Below are 21,702 nucleotides of genomic sequence, written 5' to 3' on the forward strand. Positions count from 1 at the left end.
CAAACACGTAACAAATGATTTCTCATACAAATGATTACTTTATCAGACCGTCAATAATTTGTGTCATTTACAGGACATTCACAAATTAAAGATAAGAAAAGTGGCGAAATGTCTGTCGGCTCATGACGACACGCACCATGTATTAACTAATATTTTTTTTATTTTAACTGATAATGTTAATCGGTCATAAATTCTTACCTTCGGTTAACGGTTAAACGGTCAATGTGAGCATCCCTAGTTAATCCAAAAATTAAAATGATGTCCCTAATGACTCAATTGCCTCATGTCGTTCCAAACCTGTAATGCTGCGTTCAGACCAGCCACAGTAGAGGCGTCAAGTGCGGGGGATTTCAATGTTAAGTCAATGTAAAGACGCGTTGATGCGCGTCTGGAGGTCTCGCAGCGCAAATGAGGATATGAGCACGGCTATTAGCATGTCTAGTTCGCGCGAAAAGAGCATTGGTGTGGCAAGCACACGAGTTGAAAAATGTGAACTTTGGCGGAACAACGCGCCACGTTAACCAATCAGGAGCTTGCTCTAGTAGTGAGGTGATTACAGAAAGGGAGCGGAGTCGGAGAAGCCCCTCCCATGATGTGAATTTTCGCGTGAATGTCTCGATGACTAGAATTTTATATGCAGCTTTCACACGCGAGTAAACTCAAAATGTTCAAGCGGGAAATTTGACGCCTCAAACGTGGCTGGTGTGAACCCACGGTAAGAGCTCCGTTCATCTTTGGAAACACAGTTTAAGATGTTTTAGATTTAGTCCGAGAGCTTTCTGACCCGCCATTGAAAATCCATGTACGGTACACTGCCCATGTCCAGAAAGGCAACAAAAACATCATCAAAGTGTGACATCAGTGGGTCAGCCAGAACGTGTTGAAGCATCAAAAATACATTTCAGTCCAAAAATTATGACTCTATTGAGCATTGTCTACTCCTCAGGGTCTGTTGCGAATTCACGTGCAAGACACTGTACGTCAGCAGCGTCACTGCAGTGTCATGCACGTGGATTTGAATAAAGTCGTAATATTTGTTATTTTGGGACCAAAATTTATTTTTAAAGCTTCAACACATTCTAATTGACCCACTGATGTCACATGGACTACTTTGATGATGTTTTTATTACCTTTCTGGACATGGAAACCGTACATAGAATTTCAATGGATGGTCAGAAAGCTCTTAGACTAAATTAAAAACATCTTAAACTGTGTTCCGAAGATGAACTTATGGGTTTAGAACGACACGAGGGTGAGTCATTAATGACATGATTTTCATTTTTGGATGAACTAACCCTTTAAAGACAAAACATAATTATATCCAGAATAATAAAGATGTAAATTATTTAGTTTTTTTTTTAATCCAATTGACTCCCAAATTAGCCAACTTGTAAAATATTACTGTGAGATCAGGCAGGACCTTCTCTCTCTCTTTCTCTCTCTCTCTCTCTCTCTCTCTCATACTTTCTTTTCTTTCTGTCTTTCGTCTGAGAGAGTTCAGATGTAAGCACAGAAATGAAAACAGCAGTATAGACAGAAATAGAGTGAGAAGGAGAGAGGGGGTGAGCCTGCGGTTGGTGTCAGGCCTGCTGGATTATAGAGTAGGAGTTCTGCTGAGTGCTGAGAGATGTGGGGAGTTACGGGAGGTGAAAAGAACAGAACTTAGAAATTGATGACTGCTTTTCTATGAAATGCATTTGGTAAGAAAAATCCCCATTCTTTTAATAGATCAAGTATATTGGCTGAATAACTGGCACAGTCTCCGGGGAACTTCCTATGTCTTAACCAAAAACTTCCTGTTATAACGAAAACCTCAGAACTGGTGAGGTTGGTGTGAGGTTAAAAAGGTAAAGGGGTTTTCTTGCAAAAATTGGGAGATGATGATATCATCAACGTTTATAGGAAACAAAACACCTTTGCACAAATACTTTTTTATCAGGGCCAGTGGATGAATTCCCACGGCCCGGCATAAAAACAGCAATACAGCATATCAGCAATGTCTAGACATATTTAATGGCCCTCCCTATATATTAGGGACTGGGACAACATTTCTCCTTTACATTATTTAATAACAACAAACCTTTTTTTATTTTAATAGGTCCTATTATTAACAAGTAACACCAGTTCTGTATATGGGTGATTCTCACGAAAACTTGGTTTTAAAAATGTCAAGCATGAAAATGTAAAAATTGCTTAAATTTACTTTTTTTTCCCCACCAGACATTGAAAAACAAAGTCTGGATTAAATGGGAACATTAATTTAAAAACTTTTACTTATCATTGAACACTTTTTGTAACATAATTTAAAAAATTTGTCCTAAAAAAATCTCATTACCGCAACAGTCAGAAAACATCAACACTGACATATTTTCAAAATGACATGACAAACCTGAAAGAACATAATTTGGAGATTCTGCACATGCATTTAAAATCAAAGTATTATGCTTCTATTAATTAAATTAACATTTAATAAGCATCTGTTGCGGTAATGATAATCAAAATGTCGTGTACTGTAAGCATTCTGACAAGACAATATTTCAAATTAACTGTAAAAAAATGATCTTACCTGGTAGCCATCTTGAAGTAACTGGTCCATGTGCTTGGTCACTCAAAATTAAACTTTATTAAAATTCTGTATGTGTGCTTAAACTGTTCTCAAAAAGTGTTGCGGAGGATGAGAACATCAGGCATGGACACATCATTTTCCTAATTTTTCTTCATTATTATTATACATGAATATTCAGTAAATATATTTTCTGTCATCTAAAGTAGTCTAGCAAAAAATCATTTTATTTTTTTTCTAAATATTTTTGTTTTAATTTGTTTAAATTACAACATAACACATGTTCAAAGACAGCAGGACGCATTGCGGTAATGAGAATTTCAGCAGAAAATGAGATAAAATTGACAAATTATACATTCTTATGTTAAAATCACACATTGTGCAAGGTAGAACACAGTATTGTGTTAATTCTGATGCTTTTAATATTACTATATTACACATTTTATAGCTAAAATCATTAGTGCCGTGGTGTTTGAATGGTTTCGTGAGAATCACCCGTATGCACATTATGGTAATTTTATTTAAAATTTCCTTAATTTATTATAGTATGCAATTTATGCATAGTGCAAATTCTGTGGAAAAAAAAAACATTTAGTTGCACCAAACTGTAAGTAAATATCAAAATAATTCCACAGTACATAAACATTTTGGTCATTTTTACATGATGTTTTCTTCTTCACTGTACACCAAAATCCAAGAACTTAGATGAAATCGATTGTTTTTTTTTTTGAGGTTTCCTTCAGCTGTGGAGATTCTTGGCCTGTTTTCTGTCTGATAGGAAACATTGCTTTTACGTGCCCCCTATGAACTCTTTAAAGAATGCTGTCAACACACATATGACATCATGATTCCCAAATGTGGCAAGATATTTCCCGTACCCTCCCCCTTCCAGTTACTTCTCTTAACGTACTCATGTCTTGTTTGCTCAGGTGGCTTAAGTAGATTGACTGATCCAAAACAGTTGGGAGGGTCATTTAAAATGTCAGGGCGTTATTTTTAACAATTATCTGCAAAGAGTTTTTACCAATTACCACATTAAATGTGACGACTACACAGGGATGCATTTCTTAATTTCCTCTTAAAGACTTATTTCTACCAAACCTGGACATGAGTCAATAGATCCAACTATGCTTTAGAGATGTGACATTTCATTGGTATAGCAACATTGGATGAAATAACTAAATGCGTAATAAAGATGAGTGTTAAATAATTTCTCTCTCTTTGTTTCTGCTAGGCAAAGGGGCGGAGAGATGGCGTCTCTTCATCCAGTGAGAACCCTCGGCCGGTGGTCAGGAGTGGGCCAGAGGGGTTGGGTGTGTCCTGGCAGGGTCCACGTACACTCTTGCTTCATAAAAACTCTCAGGGCTTTGGCTTCACGTTACGTCATTTCATCGTTTACCCGCCAGAGTCCGCCCTGCACACTAACCTCAAGGTAAGAAGGGCTCTTAGCGAGCTCACATATCTCAAAATTAAAGCTGCAAATGAACAACATTTTTACCGACCAATCACAGTCAAGAGGTATTCAGCAACTGAAATAAAGCGACATTATAAATTAAATAAAAGAAACATGAATTGAATAGTCAGACGTGAATCACTTAATTGTGCTAATCCAACCCAACCACGCTAGAAACCACAAGAAACACGCTATCCCAGTTAGTTCAGATTCAGAAACACTCAAATTCTTTTAAACGTTGGCCTTAAAATGAAGTTTTTCCAGATGCACGCTCACCAAAATGCGAAACCTCAGCCGGCACTATAAACGACTCTGATACAAATACATACAGTCACGTGTCACCCAAACGACCCCAGATAACAGAGGTGTGTTTGACATCATGCGAACTGCACGAACCGATCGGTTTATGACATACGCACAACCGGCGCAACGTCATAGAATATCTCTGAACAGGTTCACGCCCACTTTTGGGGGAAAACAGACTAGACCTTCCATTGACTTCCATTCAAAATAGCGGAACAAAGCAACGCTCGTACACAGCCGGCAGGCGTAAATAATTTATGAAATCACTCAGATTAAACATGTTGAGTAATTATCTGTCCACCCTGCCTGCCATAGAGCGCGAAAGATACATTAACACATTTAATTTGGTCAATATAAAAACATGTCCCTTTCATTCTCAGAGCGTCAAATTTGTGTAACAACGCTCCCTATTTATTTACGCCTGCCGATATTTATGCAATTTTATGCAATAAAATTGTGGGAACTTGCAAAAACTGTTTTCAGCTTTTGCAGCTTTTCAATGATGTTCACGTCACATAATCACGTCACTTCATAACATTCCCATGGCAACAGGAGACATGGCTGCGCTTGTGTGATGTAAATGCCAAATTTTTCAACTTTCTGCTAAGATATATGTGATTTTTGCTACGCAGATTATGAAATCATGCAAGCCCCGCATACGGCACACGGAAATCTGCAATTTATATGGCGAAAGTGCGGCATATTTGAAAAAAATGCTTCCCCCGCATAAATATGCGGACTTTGGCTTATTATGCGTTAAATTATACGATCGCATAATTGCGTTTTTCTGGATGGACTGATATATGGCATTTTAAGCTGGAACTTCACATACGCACTCTGGGGACACCAAAAATGTATATAACATTGTTAAAAAGTCTTGTAATATGTCCCCTTTATATTACAGAATATATTAGGATATTGACCGAATTGTTGAGCCTTTTACCTTCATTCAGAAAGGACAGTGAAAAGGGATTTTTGCATGTACTTAGAGGGTTTTGCAGCGAAAGACCATCAAATTTGTTAAATACCAATGGAATGACTAAAGTGACATTTTGTAAAAAAAAAAAAAAGAATCTCAATTATATACTAATAAACGAATAAAAGTCTGTGAGGTGCCCGCCAAAGCACATTCTATTAATAGTCTCAATTGTACTATTTATTTACTGTATTACATATTTTTTATATTAGCTTGGCTTCTTTTATGTATGTTGTTAACATTTTAAACAACGATAAAACATATCAACAAGTAAAAAAATAAGTAAAACAAAAAAGTTTTGAGTAGACTATATCAAAAAGTTGGACTCCAGATAGTTTTATCCATTGTTGGTATGGATAAAAGGTTGGAGACTCTTGCTCCAAAGCAATGATATCCGTAAATTTTTTATTGGGTCCAGCTATTTTGCTTTAAGCTATAGTGCTGGAGGTGGTTGTTTACACACTCATAGTTTGTCTTTTGCCTGGTGTGTGTGTTTAATAGTGTGTGCACATGATGTTGATGAAACAAAGCTCTTTTATGATAGTGTGTATGATTGGTGAGCGTTCTATCACCAGCTGCAGCTTGCTTTCCTACTCAAAAGCCTTTTTTGTGTTTGACTGGTACCACACATCCTCTGGGCTGTGCCGTACCAGGCCTGCTAAGGACATTGTGTTCTGGTCCATATTGGTCTTCACTGTTCCTAGTGTCCACATGGTCACATGACATTATTGTGACTTCTGTCACCCCACCAGCTTAGTGTTAAAGGGATGGTTCTCCCAAAATTCTAATTCTGTTAGCCTTGCTAATTAACCATCTATTTAATCTTGCATGAGTTTTAAATGTGTGATGATGTTTGTTAATGATTAGAAGTGTTTAAGTTGTGGTTTTCCCTCGGACTCTCCCTTTCTGTCTTTCTCTCTTCGGTGGCAAAGCCACAGTATTGTGTGAGTTTGTTAGGAAAGAGCACAGTCAGCTTAGACTAAACATTGGGCTGCTCACTTTAAACTGCCTGATCAGCGTTGCGAGACACTGGTTTGCAGGCATATGTATTATCTAAACAGTGTTTTTTGTTGTAAAGACCCATGACGTTTATACCACATAAGGCAAGGGTTCATTCCTGCTCATGTTAAGCATCCTGTAAGTCTGGCATGTTTATGAATATGTATACAGTATGGGGCTAATAGGCGGTCTTCAAGAGGAGGCCCACGGATGTCTAATAATTCTTGTATGATCTCAAACTAATCCCACATCTAAACCTAAATTTAAGATGCTAAATGTTATGCCTTGCAATGTAGGCATATTAATAATAAGTAAATATATGGCACTGTACACAAGTTATTATAGGTCAAGCTTAAAACTCAACACTTTGTTTTATACACTGTGTGTGTGGTGGGGTCCTATTCATTAGTTGGTCTTGATAAATGTTTGTCTAAAAGCAGCACGATTGCTACTGTGGTTCAGGTACAGACATCTGTTTCCCAGTGCTGCCATCTGGTGTTGAGACACATTCAGTGCTGACCTCACGGTGAGCACTGATGTGGTTAATGGTCAAATTGATTCATTGAGACACATCAGGAACATGATGCAGTCACATAATTTGCTTTATGTGTCTTTGTTGCTTATTTTTATGCATAACTGAAGACCCATATTGCACAGACATTAAAGGGGAGGTTTAATGCTATTTCATGCATTTTGACTTATTAACACAGTTTAAGAATTGTAGTCCTCATGCTGAACATAAGCAAAGTGTCAAAAAAGCAGTTTAGCTTGTTACAGAGTATTTCTGAGCCAAACTCACGCCTCTTTTACCTACAAGTTCCGGAAAGTTTTTTTCGAATCGGGGTGTCCGTTACGACTGATTGACCCCATATTCCTTTTATGGGCCTTTACCCCCAGAAAAACACGCCTGCCCTGCACGTCAAGTGAGAGCGAGAACGGGCATTAGCATTGCTCCGTCGAGTAGAAGTCACCGGTATCACTGAACAGCACGCAACATCTTTGTTTTATCAAGATAGTTCGACAAAAGAAGTGTGTTTTTGGATGTAAGGAGAAGAAAACCTTATTTAGCTTTCCCTGTCTTAAGACAACCGTGGATGCAGTTTGTTTTTCTCGGACAGCAACATAATTGCGAATGAGTTTGTTTGTTCCCTGACTGCATTTCGGAAAGGACTGCTTTACAAACAAGGCTCAGTTTGACGCCGGATTTTCCAATTGTTTACAACTGTTGGAGCGGTCAAAACTTCAAAAGACCCCGTTTAGTAGTCACAACCACAGGCGTAAGTAAATCAAAATCTCGCGTGTTTTGTTTGCAATCACGCATACGTGCATGTAATGTAAACAACAGCAAACATTTTTCGCCTTAGTTGGCATTGTACTGCATGTACAACATTTACACCTTTTAAAACGGGCAAATGCAGTAAAAAACTGGATTACGTTACGTTGCTTTTTTATTAAAATAGCGGATAAACAAACAAGGATTAATTACTAGGCGTCCTGCAGTAATCGTTGCCGCTGTTGTTCCTGTTTGTATATTACTGACTCAGTATCCGATTCTGGACTATATGTATAATGTAAGGCTGGTTATTTAAAAAAAAAAAAAATTTAAGTTTGATTTCCATCTATGTTGGCTGTGAATCCAAAAGTAGTATTCAAAGCTGCGCGTACTCGTAACTCTTCAGCTCCGCCCACCGCACGCCTTCAAGTGTTCAACCTTTTCCGCCAAAAATCGGAAAGGCTGTTCTTTCTTTTATAAATCTGACAACACGAAAGACTCTTTGGACATATAAATGATAATATACTACTCTATAGGTAGGCAAGAATAACCCTAGATTGGCAAAAACGTCTTGTGTTATGCCAGCTTAAGTTAAATAATAAATTGTAAATCATTTGGTACTTTGTACTTGTTACAAGCTCTGGTATTTGGAGCATTATGATTCTCATTTCTGCAGTGCAGATAAGGGTGCAATAAAAAATGCCTCCAGTTCTTGACTTTTGAACCACTGCTTTGAATGTATGTAATGTCACTAATCTAAAACTAGGTAGTTGCTGTGATCTAACTATCCTTTTGTTTGCATTTAGGATGAAGAGAATGGAAATGGAAAGGGTGAGTCTCTCTTTATGTTTCTCTCTTTGGAGTTTCCCGTTCATTCAGGTCAATAAAAGGCTGTGTGAACTTTAGTCCCAAAATCATGTTGCTTATACCTCATGGTTCACATAGGGCACCTGTTTCACACTTTGTAACTGTCTACGTACATTGTCATTCTTTGCTGTTTGTATGTTTTTTGTATTTGATTTAAGATGTAAGCTGTAGACTCAATATTATGTCATTCACAAAATTAAAGGTGGAAATATTTGTCACATGGCGCCCCTTACAGGTTCAAGCTATTATTGCTTCTATTTAAGAGTGCAGGTATAAAAAAATAGATGTATGATGCCCACCTGCATTCAAATCAATCAGGTTGCAGGCATTGTTACCCAAAGGAGTGCACTTAATATTATTTATTCAATATCAATATGCAACTGATATTAGCTGAAAAATTACAAGATATGAGATTAAAACAGTGATGGTATGTTGTAGTTAAACAATAGGACAGATTGTGCTAATGACGTGAGACAGGTATTGATGGGGCATCACAAATCGGTTCATTTATTACTGCCTTAACCTGTTTGATCACTGCTGTCTGTCTTTACCCCTGTCCCATCATGCCATGTGTCAGACAGGGGCATCTGCATAGCGAACACATTTCATATCATTAGTTTAAATGTCTGTTAGGGCTGTCACAATAATTAAATAATCATCTCATCGTGATTATTTGACCTTATTGCAATGACTTCAGATCACCGCAATGATTGCACATCTCTCTAAAAAACACAAGGGGGAGCTGCAGCACCTGTATAAACAAGACAGTATCAGATGGCGCTCCTTAACGATATTGTAATGCGATACATTGCAAAGCCATTCAAAACAGTTGAATAAACTGCATTTAAGTAGGGCTGCAACAGTTAATCGCATATCCCATTAAAAATGCCTATAAGACTATAAATTGTCATTTTTTTTCTAATTGTGGGTTGTGTGTTTTATACAGGGCTCCATCGGAGTCGCCTGGAACCTATGGACACCATCTTTGTTAAGAGTGTGAGGGAGAAAGGCCCCGCCCACCAGGCTGGTTTATGTACAGGTAAGAGAAAAAGTGTGTGTGTCAATATTTTCATTGAAATTAGATGATATGGGAGTCAATGAGAGAGATTCATTTCTGTAAATCTACATTCACTGCTGTTGTTTTTCACTGTATCATTTAATACTCACACAGACTTTCCTGCTAACACACACACATAACCCTGTACATCAAGATAACTGTAGGTGTTGTTGATACAGATTTAGTCCCCGCTTTTACATCAGTCCACTTGTGTGTATACATACACAGCATGTGATAACTTGTTATGGACTCGGTGCCCCATGGTCGTTTTCCTGTTAAGAGGCCATCACCATTAAGGATTCTGCCTTACTGTATGACATGATACAGAAATTATATATTTAAAGCACTGCCTTTACTTCTATTGTTGACATCTGTAATTAGCATGAATTAAAAGTGACTCATTATAAGCGTGTGTGTGTTTGTAATAGAGAAAGACATGGGATCTCTTTCTGTTTAGGAAATGTGTGGTTGAGTTTAGTGGTGGGCTGTGAGGAGATGTTTCCGCCAGGCTGTGTGTAAATATTGATTAAATCTACTGCTCTTTACAGTGTAGCAATAGAAACATGTTGTACCATCTACAGGCACTACATAAATATCAGCGCTCGCAACATTTCGAAATTCAACATTAGCCCTTTGGGAGGATACTCTTAGGTTTTGGTAGCCCAAAATAAATGTAACTAGCCCAAATGAAAAAAATAATTATGTAGAAAACTAAAAAGGATCAAAACATCAATCAAGAGCATTTATAATTGACTTAAGTTGGTGTATTTTTGTGTGTGTGTGTTTATGTGTGTGTGTGTGTGTGTGTGTATACGCAGAGCTTGAAATTGCGACCATTTTAGCAGCATATGCTCATGAAATTTAATTGCCGTGACCTCAACATATATTTGGAAGCGTTTGTGCAAATGCAAGTGATTGTTGTGGTGCGACCTGTTTCAATTTCTTTATGAAACTTTCGCATATACTATGAAATAATAAGCGAACGTCTCATAGAGACCAGTGAAACTTTACACACATGACTTAGTTTCATGCAGATTGTCTTGTTTCATTGAGAAATGCGATCGTCAAATACACACTGACAACCCATCAAAATAAAAGTCAGTTAAACGTAATAAAGTTGACAGAAATATATTACTACTTTTAAAATGATACAAATAATGATTTATTTCTTAAGTAATATAATCACACTCAAAACATTTTTTAATTTAAACAAAGTTTTGTTATGCAGCACAAAAAATGCAATGTTTTAATGAAAATTTATTCGTTTTTTATTTGATTATTTTAGAAAAGATCAATTATTACATGTTATGAATTCAGTTTATTAAACATGCTGTTTGATAAGGGAAATGTAATTAATCATTAAAGAAAATAAAAAGTGAAAATACAAAATCCAATGGGATTAGTGAAAATAAAAAACTGAATTTAAAATAAATTATTTAAAATAATATTAAATAGTATTTATTGGGCCTCATGAATCTACATGTTTTAAGCATATTTTACTTAAATATTGGCCAAGCACAAGTCAAGTATGTGGCAAATATTTTAAGATCAAGTTTGATTCAAACTTTTAAAATTCAGGATTTTGAAGTTGTGGTGCTCCTATAATTTTCAATGTACACTCCTAAATTTTTTGCTGGTGCTCCTAACTTTTAAATTTGGCAGTGCCAGTGCTACCTACTAAAAAAGTAAATTTGAGCATTACTCACAATAAAATAAAAAAGATATTGTGCTTTTATAAAATAAAGAAAATGAACAGGGTGCGTTTTCGGTTGTCTCGAATTCCATGCGCATGTATTCTTCTTCTTTATTTGTTTTGTTAATCTTTTAATTACTTAACTGAAACTTATTTTGTGTAAGCCTTTTTATTTATTCTGTTTTCTCTATACACACAAGTGTTGCAGGTGCATGATGTGACCATGTAGGAATCCTCTTGTTCTTATGATGCTGATATTTTTATATACACTCAGATACCCTGCCTTTTGTACTGTTTTGTACCCCAAAAACCGAACTGGTACAAAATTGTTCCTTAAGGTACACAATAGGTTCTTAGGGTAAAATATTGTACTATTGTATAATAATTAACCTTTGAGGGTACCACCCCGTTGCCAGGAAAGGTACAGTTTTGTTCCGTTCTTGTACCTTTTTTTCTGACAGTGTACAGTATATTAATATTACATTTATTTAAAATATCAACATCATAAGAATCAGCATCCTATGCAGTAATCTGATAAAAATAATTGAATAACAATGCATAATTATTGCTAATGGTCTGTTGTTTAAAAAATGTATGAAATACTGTAAATGTAATTTGTTATTGCAGGAGATCGGCTGGTTAAAGTAAATGGAGAGAGTGTGCTGGGTAAGACGTACTCGCAGGTCATTGCACTGATTCAGAACAGGTGAGACGACATCAAAAAACTGTTGGTTACAGATAGACTCAAAACTTACCTGGAAGTAATAATGCAGACCAAGAATGGGGATGTACGACATTATTTGGATTGTTTAGTTAAAGCTAAGTGACGGAAGATAACTGAAAGGTTAAACCTGACCTGAGTCTTGTTCAAGTAGAATGCGTGACAGATGTTTTGTGTAACAGAATGACCTAAGGCAAGTGTTTACTGTCAGGCCAATCACAGTGTACGTGTGTCACTTTGAAGTCAGCGTTTTACATTAATCACAGTCTTAAAGGCACACCGCAGAACTTTTTGGCCACTAGGGGGCGCTAGACATGTATTTTTCATGCCTAGCGCCCCTAGAGGCCACAAGTGCAGCAGCACTGTCGCAAAGGAAAAGAACCGGCCAACCTTAAAACTTAAAACTAAACTAAAAACTAAACCTTTAAAACGCTAAACGATCAACATTTTGAGGCATCCGGGAGAAACGCCGTCATGTTACAACTTCTGATGAGGAACTCGTCGTGGCAAAAGCCATTTCTCAATCTGAAGGCCGCAGCCTCCGGATGTCGTATTTCTAAGCTGCATACGTCATCAAGACTGTCTTATTTTAGAATATTAACAATTTTAAAGTTGACTATTATACTAACTTAATCGTAAATTGTTGCAGTATGCTTATGACGTGCGAATGTAATGCTCGGATTACCTTAATAACCCAGGCTTGATGACGTGTGCAGCCTGCATATTTGACCTCCGGAGGCTGCAGCCTTCCAATTGAGAAACGACCAGAAGTATTTCCTTGCCTTTTTCCAACAAATATTGTTGCATCGTCTCTCTCTCTCCCTCGCCACCAGGATTTTCCGCAATGGCGCTCGTTTTTCCTCTTTTGTGTGAAAATTGTCGCTCCAAATCCAAGTAAACCGATGTGTTTAGGTCTGACGCTTTGTAATACGTCACGCGAGTGACAGCAGAACGCAGCAAATGAGGAAGAGAGAAGAGAGAAACGCTCGGATCTGATTGGTGAATAAATAAGGATTGGTTTTACACTGTGTGAGTTTGAGCAAGTTTGACTGCTGTAGCATCCTGGATTGTAATGTTAATAAATACCATAGACAGTAAAAGAAAGGTAAATACGTGAACACGTGAATGCAGCATCTGAATACAGGGAACTATATGCAAGATAATCGCCGTCATTTATAAAGAAGGTCGCATTTATGTATGAATCAAGATTGTGAGTTTATATAAAAATTGCCTTAAAGGGGAATCGAACCCGGGTCACCCGTGTCATAGGTCCGTGACACAAACACAGTGCCACAGAGTCACATAACAGAAGTTGCTCTCTACACTCCTTAAGTAGCCTCCAGCAAAATTCACGTTAAAAAAAAATGTGTGGAGGAAATGACGTATGCCGTAAACAGTCGAATTTTGTAGTTTTTTTTGTGCTCTGGTTACTACCCGAAGTTTTTAAGTACAAGTAAAAGCGATACAGACCCCGTCAGGCTATGGTAGACATGTCATTCAACCTATTTAAAGTCGATGTACTATCACAAGGGTCTTGAAAATTTATAATGAAGGTTGAAAAATTACATGGTGTCGCTTTAAGGATATGCAGTTCAAAATACGAAACACTTGAATTTATACAAAATGTATTCATATTCTCACCCCATCTTATTTTCTCTCTGCAGTGAAAGTGTACTGGAGCTCTCAATAATGCCAAAAGATGAGGATGTCCTGCAACTGGTGAGTGTGAGCACTTCTGAAACACCTTGCCACATATGCCACATGAAGAAAACATGTTTTATAGGTGTAAACCGGTAACAGCTTAATTTATTTGACATATAGGATCCTTACATATACATTCTTATGATAATAAGATGACACACACTTTAAGGGATCCCACACATTTTAAGAAACTGAGGTATGATGACTTTACTAATGTAATTCAGATGATTCAAAAGTGTGACTCAATAGATTTCTTCAATTGCATATGTGAAGTACTGGAATATCATTGATTTCGTAAGCATGACGGTCATAAGATTATAACACATGCAAGCATACCTTCCTTCCTGAAAGACACAGCAGACAAACATTTACACTCACATAGTTTTGTCAGTGCACGAATTACTCATTTGGCCACATGATCAGACATGCAACTAACCCAAGTCAGAGAAAGAAACCTAATGCGTGCGTGTTGCACATACAGACACATCGCTGTACTAAGGCACTCACGCTGGTCTCATTATCCATAAACCCTCCTGAGAGACCCCACTTCTCTATCCATCCCCTTTTCTTTCTCTCCTTTTCCATGTTACTCTCCGCGCACCCCTCCTTACACCCGCATCAACTACATTCCAGGAATGACATCATCAGTTATGTGGCCACTCCCACAGGGTGGAGAGACGACGAGACAGACAGAGAGAGAGAGAGAGAGAGAGCGAATGAGAGCGAGAGAGCCTTGGGTTGGGTAGGGCTCACCATAGACAGAAAGAGAAAAAGAGATACAGAGAAAGACGAGAACAAAAGGAGAAATGACAGCGAGACGCAAGCTTGAAAAAAGCAAAAATGAGGACTTAACAGGTAAATTGAAGTAGTTGAAGAGGACAGTATTGAGAAAAGGAGCGAGTGAGGGAATGTACACATTGGGCCTCCGGGAAATGCTTTACTGGAGCTCTGCGAGTTTCCATTCTTTTTGTATTTGCATGTATTTTCGTTTTGCATGCACGGTGCTGTCTGTTAATTTGCCTGTCTTGAATCATGAGGCTTTTGGTCAGTCATGTTTCTGTTTTGTAATACATTTTTAATGTGGCACATCTTCAGAGTGTTTTGAGGTCAGTGGTAATGAAGGGCTGGTGCTTCTGGTCAGCTTGACTTCCTCTCTTTAGGGGAACACAGTTGTCATTGTACAGATTGTGGAGATTGTTACGGTTAAGCCATTATGCTGCTTTGGAGGAACAAGTATGGTGGATTTGTAATGAATGTAATTGTATATTTAGATTACAATTAAGATGTACCTGGTATTTTGTTCCTTTTTATTGTTGTTGAATCGTGAAATATAATATAGAAGATAAGAGCACTTTTCCTGAATTCTGTCATGTAGTTGAATGTATTAGACCAAGTAATATTGCAACTAATCTTAACTTGTATGAAAAATAGGCGCTTTGAAAACTTGTCTGATAACTCTGTGGGCAATAGTTTGGAGCAAACAAAGTAGTAGGTGGTGTCAATATCAAAATTTGTCAACACGTGCGCCGTAAGTTTGAATAGACACTTGTATTATTAGTAATGATTAGCATTTTGATTGGAGCCAAATATGTTAGATGAATCCTTTAAGTGTATGGTGGTTTGGGAAGCTGTATATGCTAGTACTACAATGACAGTTAGTCTATATATTAACTTCTTAACCTATTGCAAACTTAGACTTTAATTCATCTTCGTGTCCCTTTAGACGGAACCATAACATTAATAAATGCTTTTCTTAGTTTTGAACCCTCTCGCTTTCTCTTGCTGGCATACTCTCATGATGCCTACCTAATAGGCAACGACCCATACAAAGGAAAGGCCCGAAATCTTCCTCCACCACCACCTCTACTCTACCCTCCACGAACAAAATCACAACCTCCTGTAGGATACTCCCCTAGGACTGCCCCGACTTCTCCACTCATGGGGCAAAACCAGCTGGACAACTGGAGCCACTGGCACGGCTCCCCCTCGGGTCCCTCTTTGCCTCTTGACAACCGCACAGTCGCTTCCAGCAACACTCTCTGGGCGGCCGAGGGAAGGAGCTGTGAGCCAGGCGGTGTTGGTCACAGTAGCCCTGCTCACCGAACCGAAGAGATCCAGTATGGAATGACTGATATGGGACAAATGAGAGGACGGACATACTCATCCTCTTCTTCATCAGGAGGACCGCTGAGCCCACTGCATCATGCTCATTTTTCCAATCACAACGTGGGTACTGGCATGGCGCACATTGGAGGCCGCAAGGAGAGTCCCCCTTGGGTCAGTCCATCTCATTCAACTTCGACACCCCCATCCAGCCGCAGCGAATGCACCCAACAAGCCCTTACCAACTGGTACTACAGTCAGGTACCGGGTCGGGAGCGAGAGCGTTCAAATTCCCGCTCCTTGCTCCCACGGCACAGGAGTTTCTCACAGGATCGTCTGGTTGAGAGTAGGAGGGCCAGACGTATCCAGCATGCAGCTTTTCCCCACAGTGCGTCACAAGACACGTTGTTGCTTATGCAGCAGCAGCAGAGCTCTCCGATGCATGTTGACCCCCACTGGAGCCATGGAGACCAGCGGGGTGAGCGTGTATACATACAGAACAAATCTGTGGCGTCTCATGGGCGCAAATCCACCGAAAACCTTCTGGGAAGCCGGTTTGGGCACTCAGGACGTTCACTGGAAGCTTTAGACCAAGTTGTGGGGATGTGCTCACCACAGCTGGAAAGACCCACCTGGGTCCAGCAGCCCCCAAACAGAACTGAAGCCTTTCCAAGGCATGGGGGGCGTTTTGCCCAACACAGAGATACGCTCCAACAAATTCAACACCACCACCAAACAGCTCAACATGAGCAGCACCAAACGCAACACCACACACCCCAGCACCTTCAACACACAACTCAGCGTCAAAACCTCACACATACACCACAACACACGCAGCGCTCATCTCAGGCATCACAACCTCAGCAGGCAGCTTCACAGACAAGACATTTACCCTCTTGCCAGAGTCTAGACGAAGAGCCAATCGGCTACCGCAGCTACAGCCCGTCTTTTATTCGCAAGACTGGCCGCATCCTGCAGCAAGCCCAGTCATTTAGAGACCCCTCTTACACAGGTCCACACCTAAGTTGGACCCCTACACCCAAAACTAGTCCTCCGGAGGGACTTCCCTCCTCGTCCGCTCCCTCCCCAACCCCACCGACCACCTCCACATCCACAACTTCCATTTCTACACCCCCTGAAGGACAAGACAAAGCTTACCGGCCCACTAATCACGACAGAGGGGCTGGAGAAGCAACAGGTGAAGCCCAGGCTCAGACACAGGAAGTGGTTATGAGGCAGAAACCACCCATTGGCCGCAGGGGTGCAAACGCGCTCCGGCACCAACACTGCGCCCTGGCTCTTGATTCCAGTGACCCATTACTCTTTACCTCTGACCCTACGGATCCCCCTGCCAAAGCTGAAAGTGCCATATCTCATCGGCGCACGAATGGTAACCTACCACCGCTCTCTATAGATGATGACTCTCTTGCTTCAATCCCTTTCATAGGTAAGTCTCTTTCATCTCAGAATTTTCTTTTTGAGCATTTTTGAAGAATTTTTCCACATATACAAACTTTGTTTCTCTCTCAGTTTCTCTTTTCCAACACTTGCCCATTCAAGCGCATGTGGGCACATGGTTTTTACTGTACTTGAACAGGAAAACTGATTGAATATCTAGACTCCATGATGGGAATGTTAGAGAATGACTACACTTGTCATAATAACTCGCAACCCCACCGGTCTTACTATTCATTTCCTCTGTCTGCTGTACATCAGTCTGTGTATTTGGAAACATTGGAATCTCCCGTGGTCAGGCTCACAATATGAGTTGTCTGACGCTGAATCAGACTTACTGGATTAAAATTAGTCTATTATGTCTTTTATGCGCTCCATTTTTCCCACTGTTCCAGTGCCTCACCCAATCCATCCTGTTTCAATACTTGATCTACAAGAAAATGATTTATAGTTGTTAGTAGTGGTTGAAGGGATAGTTCACCCAAAAACTTTCTGTCATGATTTACTCACCTTTGTGTTGTTCTGGACCTGTATGAGTTTCTTTGTTCTGTTGAGCACAAAAGATCATCAGGAAAACAAATACTATGGAAGTCAATGGGTACCATCAACTGTGTGCTTACCATCATTTAGCATTCAAAAGATCTTTTTTGTGTTCGGCAGAATGGGGAAGCTCATACAGGTTTGGAACAACATGGGAGTGGGTCAATTATTACAGAATTTTCATTTTTGGGTGAACTATCCCTTTAAGAGATATGACATTTTAGTGCAAGTTGTTTTGAGGTTATTAAAATGAAACATGGTTTGGTTGAGAGAGATGGATTTGTGTGTGTCTTATATTTGACTCGTGATATTCTTATAAATAAAGCAAATAAGAAGTCTTTCAGGGTAGAGTATGGATAAAGCTCTTATAAGCTCTTCATTTCAAAACAACAGAAGTTTATAGTGCGTCTCCATTTGGACGGGACAAACATGCATGCATACAGTACATTTGTGTTTGTGCGTTTGCTCTGGCCTGCAGCTTGTGCTAATCTTGTCTCTGCTTGCCTTTTATTGCCAAACCAGACCAGAGTGCAAGATGAAATCTACTGCAAAATGGCTGTCTGAATGCAAAACATTCAAAACAAACTATGACAGACACGTACCACCAAAACCTGTCACGCTGTATGTGCTAAAGTGCGAGAAACAGTTGACAATAACTCTCTAAATTGTCTAATTATACATTGCAGAAGATCAGCTGAAGTGCTATTGATTTTACAGTTGCCCCTAAAAGCTTTGAGACGGGCAGTTTGCTTTCCTTTTGTGCCATTAGGAGTTTTATAATGGCATTTGTTTACAACAACAAAAATACAGAGCGGGTTCACAGATTATTTGCCTGTTGGGAAGTTTTTAATATGTAGTTATGATTGCATAAACTGTTGTTAGTGCCCTACTTTCATTCCTGAGGAGGGTTAAGCCTGAAAACACTATTCTTTGCATAAAACTGCCCCACCTATAGCATTCAGTACTCATGTAAGGCAAAATAACAGATGCATGTTGGTGCTAATACTACAAACTTCCCAGGAAGCAATAGCTGTCATTTCAACGTCTAGATTAAAGGGCACCAATTATCCGATTCGCAATTTTAAATTGCCTTTGATGTGTAAGTGTGTATTGGTTCATGTTAAAGATATGCAAAATGTACAAACCCCAAAGTAAACTATTGTCTCCAACTTAAATCTTTTTTCTTGGACTACAACAAACACAGGGATTGTAGGCAACAGTTTACTTTCTGGGATTGGTTATGTAGACAAGACCGACATTATCATGATTTATCCCGCTTCGGACTCAGTCTGTAAGTTAACTCCTGTTAGTTAGCATTGTGACCGAATCTGTCAAACATGGTAAGGAGGAGCGTCACATTTTCGCCTGGCGTCAGAGGTATTCAGGCCAATCACAACGTACAGATTAGCTGGCCAATCAGGGACACAGAGCTTTTTAAATCAATGAGTTTTGTACAAAATCAATGCATTTCAGGAAGACAGTATAGAGTATCTAGAGCTACAAAATTGTATTGTATGTGGGAAATAATGTGTTTTTAAATAATATACCACGCGAACACATTTTATTATACCAAATACACAAAATAACGTTGTTTTTAGCAATGAAATAGGTGCACTTTAACTATAGACTCCAGCTATAAGTAACTTACTTTTAGCCCAAATTAACTTGAATTTGTTTACATGTCGTCTTTGCCTAGCTTGTGTGATATTTCATTATGTAAGCAAAGTCAACAGTAGGGATGGGAAGATTACCGGTTTCACGATTAACCACGATAAAATGTCCTGACGGTAAGTATTATTGTTTAAAATTTAATTATCACTACAACCGTGTTTGATTACCTTGATTTTGAAAACTCGCGGTAAATCCTGTCCAACCAGAATCAGTTTGACGCAGGCGCGCACATGCAGCATAGTTTTTTGCACAAGAAGGCATTTAAGGGATAATGTATTGTATTCATTCGCGGTAAACTTATTAGACAGATTTATTTATTTTTTTACCACAGGAAGAATTTCAGGGACATGAAATATTAAATTGTGATTTTCAAAAATAAAACTTGTTCAAATGTTTTCAGTGTGTATATCAGTTCTTTTTGAACATTTTCGTCTCATTTTAACAAAACTGTGATAATATTGATAACCGTGATAACTTTGGTCATTATAATCATGATATTAAATTTTCATACCCTCCCATCCCTAGTCAACAGTGATGACAATGTGTTTGGTTTTAATAAATGTATTTATTTAATTTATATTTAGACGTCTATTAAATTTTCACTGACAGACCAGACTTTGCCTAAACTTCTGGGCTTTGTTCGTACGGCTATTAGACGACTTCTAAATGTGAAATTGCTTGCTGGGTTGTGCGGCACAACACACCCTGTGTGCAGCGTTTGAGTCAGTTTGTACATTTGTGTTTGTGAAAAGATGTGGAAAAGCGTGAGAATGTACATAATCAGGATTGGTTGGTTGGAAAGAGACGGGTGAACTAAACTGAAACTAACAGAAAACAAGCTGCGACATGTTAGACCATACTGATGATAACACAATAGAGTTTTACTCTTTACCTAACATGTCAGTGAATTTATTTGGGCATTGATAACAAGCAGTGTGCAACCGTCTGAATTTTTGAAATTGTATTGCATCATTGTGATTATGGATGAAACAGAATGACATCATTCTGCGATAATTTTGTGTCTTTATTTTGGGGAAACCAATTGACCCTTTGCTAAGCTTAAAACATTACTGACAAATCCTACTGTATTCAAACAATTATTGATGCCATCTGCCTTTTTATAAGACAAATGTAAGCATATTGTGTTTTGGAAAGTATCCACAAATACAATAAAACCTTTCCACGACATATTCGCCAAGTCTTTAAATAAGCGTGCTTGCTGTGGATTACATTTATTCATTTAGCAGACGCTTTTACCCAAGAAGCATGAAACATTTTGTCAGAGAAGCCAACAATATGCATTGTCTGCAAAACTATGTTTAGAGTTTTATATAGCTAGGAAAAGATGAACAACATATTTAACTGTGTCAGCCCTCATTCATCAAGCTTTCAGAATATGATAAAAAAGCTGTGGGAATATTTTATACAGTATGTTCATATTGAACCATTGCAATACATTGTTGTGAGCAGGCTTGTTGTATTGTCTTTCATTATAGTGTAAGTTTTTACCACCCTGTGATGAAGTCTGTTGAGGAAGATTTTTGGGGGTTAAAGGTGAAGGACACACACATACACACTCTTACACACTCGGATATTTCTGGACACAATTGGCACACTAAGCTCTTTCTGTAATCAATGTGCTCTTTGTGTTGCCAATTAAACGGGGAGGAGTCTTACACACTAACACACCAGAGATATGTGTACTTCAACACGCATGCAGAACTGTTAGGAATGTGAACATTTTCTCTTATAACCGGATAATGTTTTCCACTGAATTCTCTTGGTTGAATTTTGGTTTGCGATGCTATAAAAGGAAACATCGCTGTGTTCGTTATTTCTGCATTCTTCACAATTTGGTTTTGTGGAAATGTAACTAGGAAGATTGCACATCATGGGCAGTGAGGGTTAGTTTATGTCAGACTTGGATAATGTTTATAGCATCCCATCTGAACCTCAAAATATGGCTATTGCACAAGATATACGTTGAGTACTGTACATACTGATTTCGGATGTAAACGTTTTGTATGTCCATAATGTTGTGTGTGTGTGTGCGTGCGTGCATGTGTGTGTGTGTTCATACTTAGACTGCAGTAATGAGGGCCTTTGTTAAACCCACAGGACAGCTATTTCTGCCAGTGGCTGGAAAACAGGCACAGTTCAGGTTCCACATCCCAGAATGGGAATGTTCACGCCCCTGCTCTCTTCTAAAGAGAGAGAGGGAGAGGAGGATTTGGAATTCCTGTGCCTTTACTCTGTCTCCTTGGTCACCTCAAGGACTAAGAGTTAGAACTCTGTTAAGATAGTTAAGAGAGAGAGAGAGAGAAATA

General features: G+C 38.8%; 1 protein-coding gene across 8 annotated transcripts in view; it reads left to right on the top strand.

Annotated features, from left to right (window-relative positions):
• The window catches only part of arhgap23a (Rho GTPase activating protein 23a), a 75,161-nt gene that overhangs the window by 39,261 nt on the left and 14,198 nt on the right, over positions 1 to 21,702 (top strand). For 6 of the 8 annotated variants that reach the window (XM_073857106.1, XM_073857105.1, XM_073857107.1 and 3 more), the window contains exons 2-7: positions 3,798 to 3,995; positions 8,374 to 8,398; positions 9,381 to 9,473; positions 11,812 to 11,890; positions 13,570 to 13,621; positions 15,389 to 17,156. In XM_073857106.1, the coding sequence (XP_073713207.1) occupies positions 3,798 to 3,995; positions 8,374 to 8,398; positions 9,381 to 9,473; positions 11,812 to 11,890; positions 13,570 to 13,621; positions 15,389 to 17,156 (2,215 nt within the window). Of the gene's footprint in view, positions 1 to 3,797; positions 3,996 to 8,373; positions 8,399 to 9,380; positions 9,474 to 11,811; positions 11,891 to 13,569; positions 13,622 to 15,387; positions 17,157 to 21,702 lie in introns of all 8 variants that reach the window. The other 2 variants (XM_073857100.1, XM_073857101.1) reach the window with 1 other exon arrangement.

This window comes from Misgurnus anguillicaudatus, chromosome 19, assembly GCF_027580225.2.
Source record: "Misgurnus anguillicaudatus chromosome 19, ASM2758022v2, whole genome shotgun sequence".
NCBI classification, from domain to species: domain Eukaryota; kingdom Metazoa; phylum Chordata; class Actinopteri; order Cypriniformes; family Cobitidae; genus Misgurnus; species Misgurnus anguillicaudatus.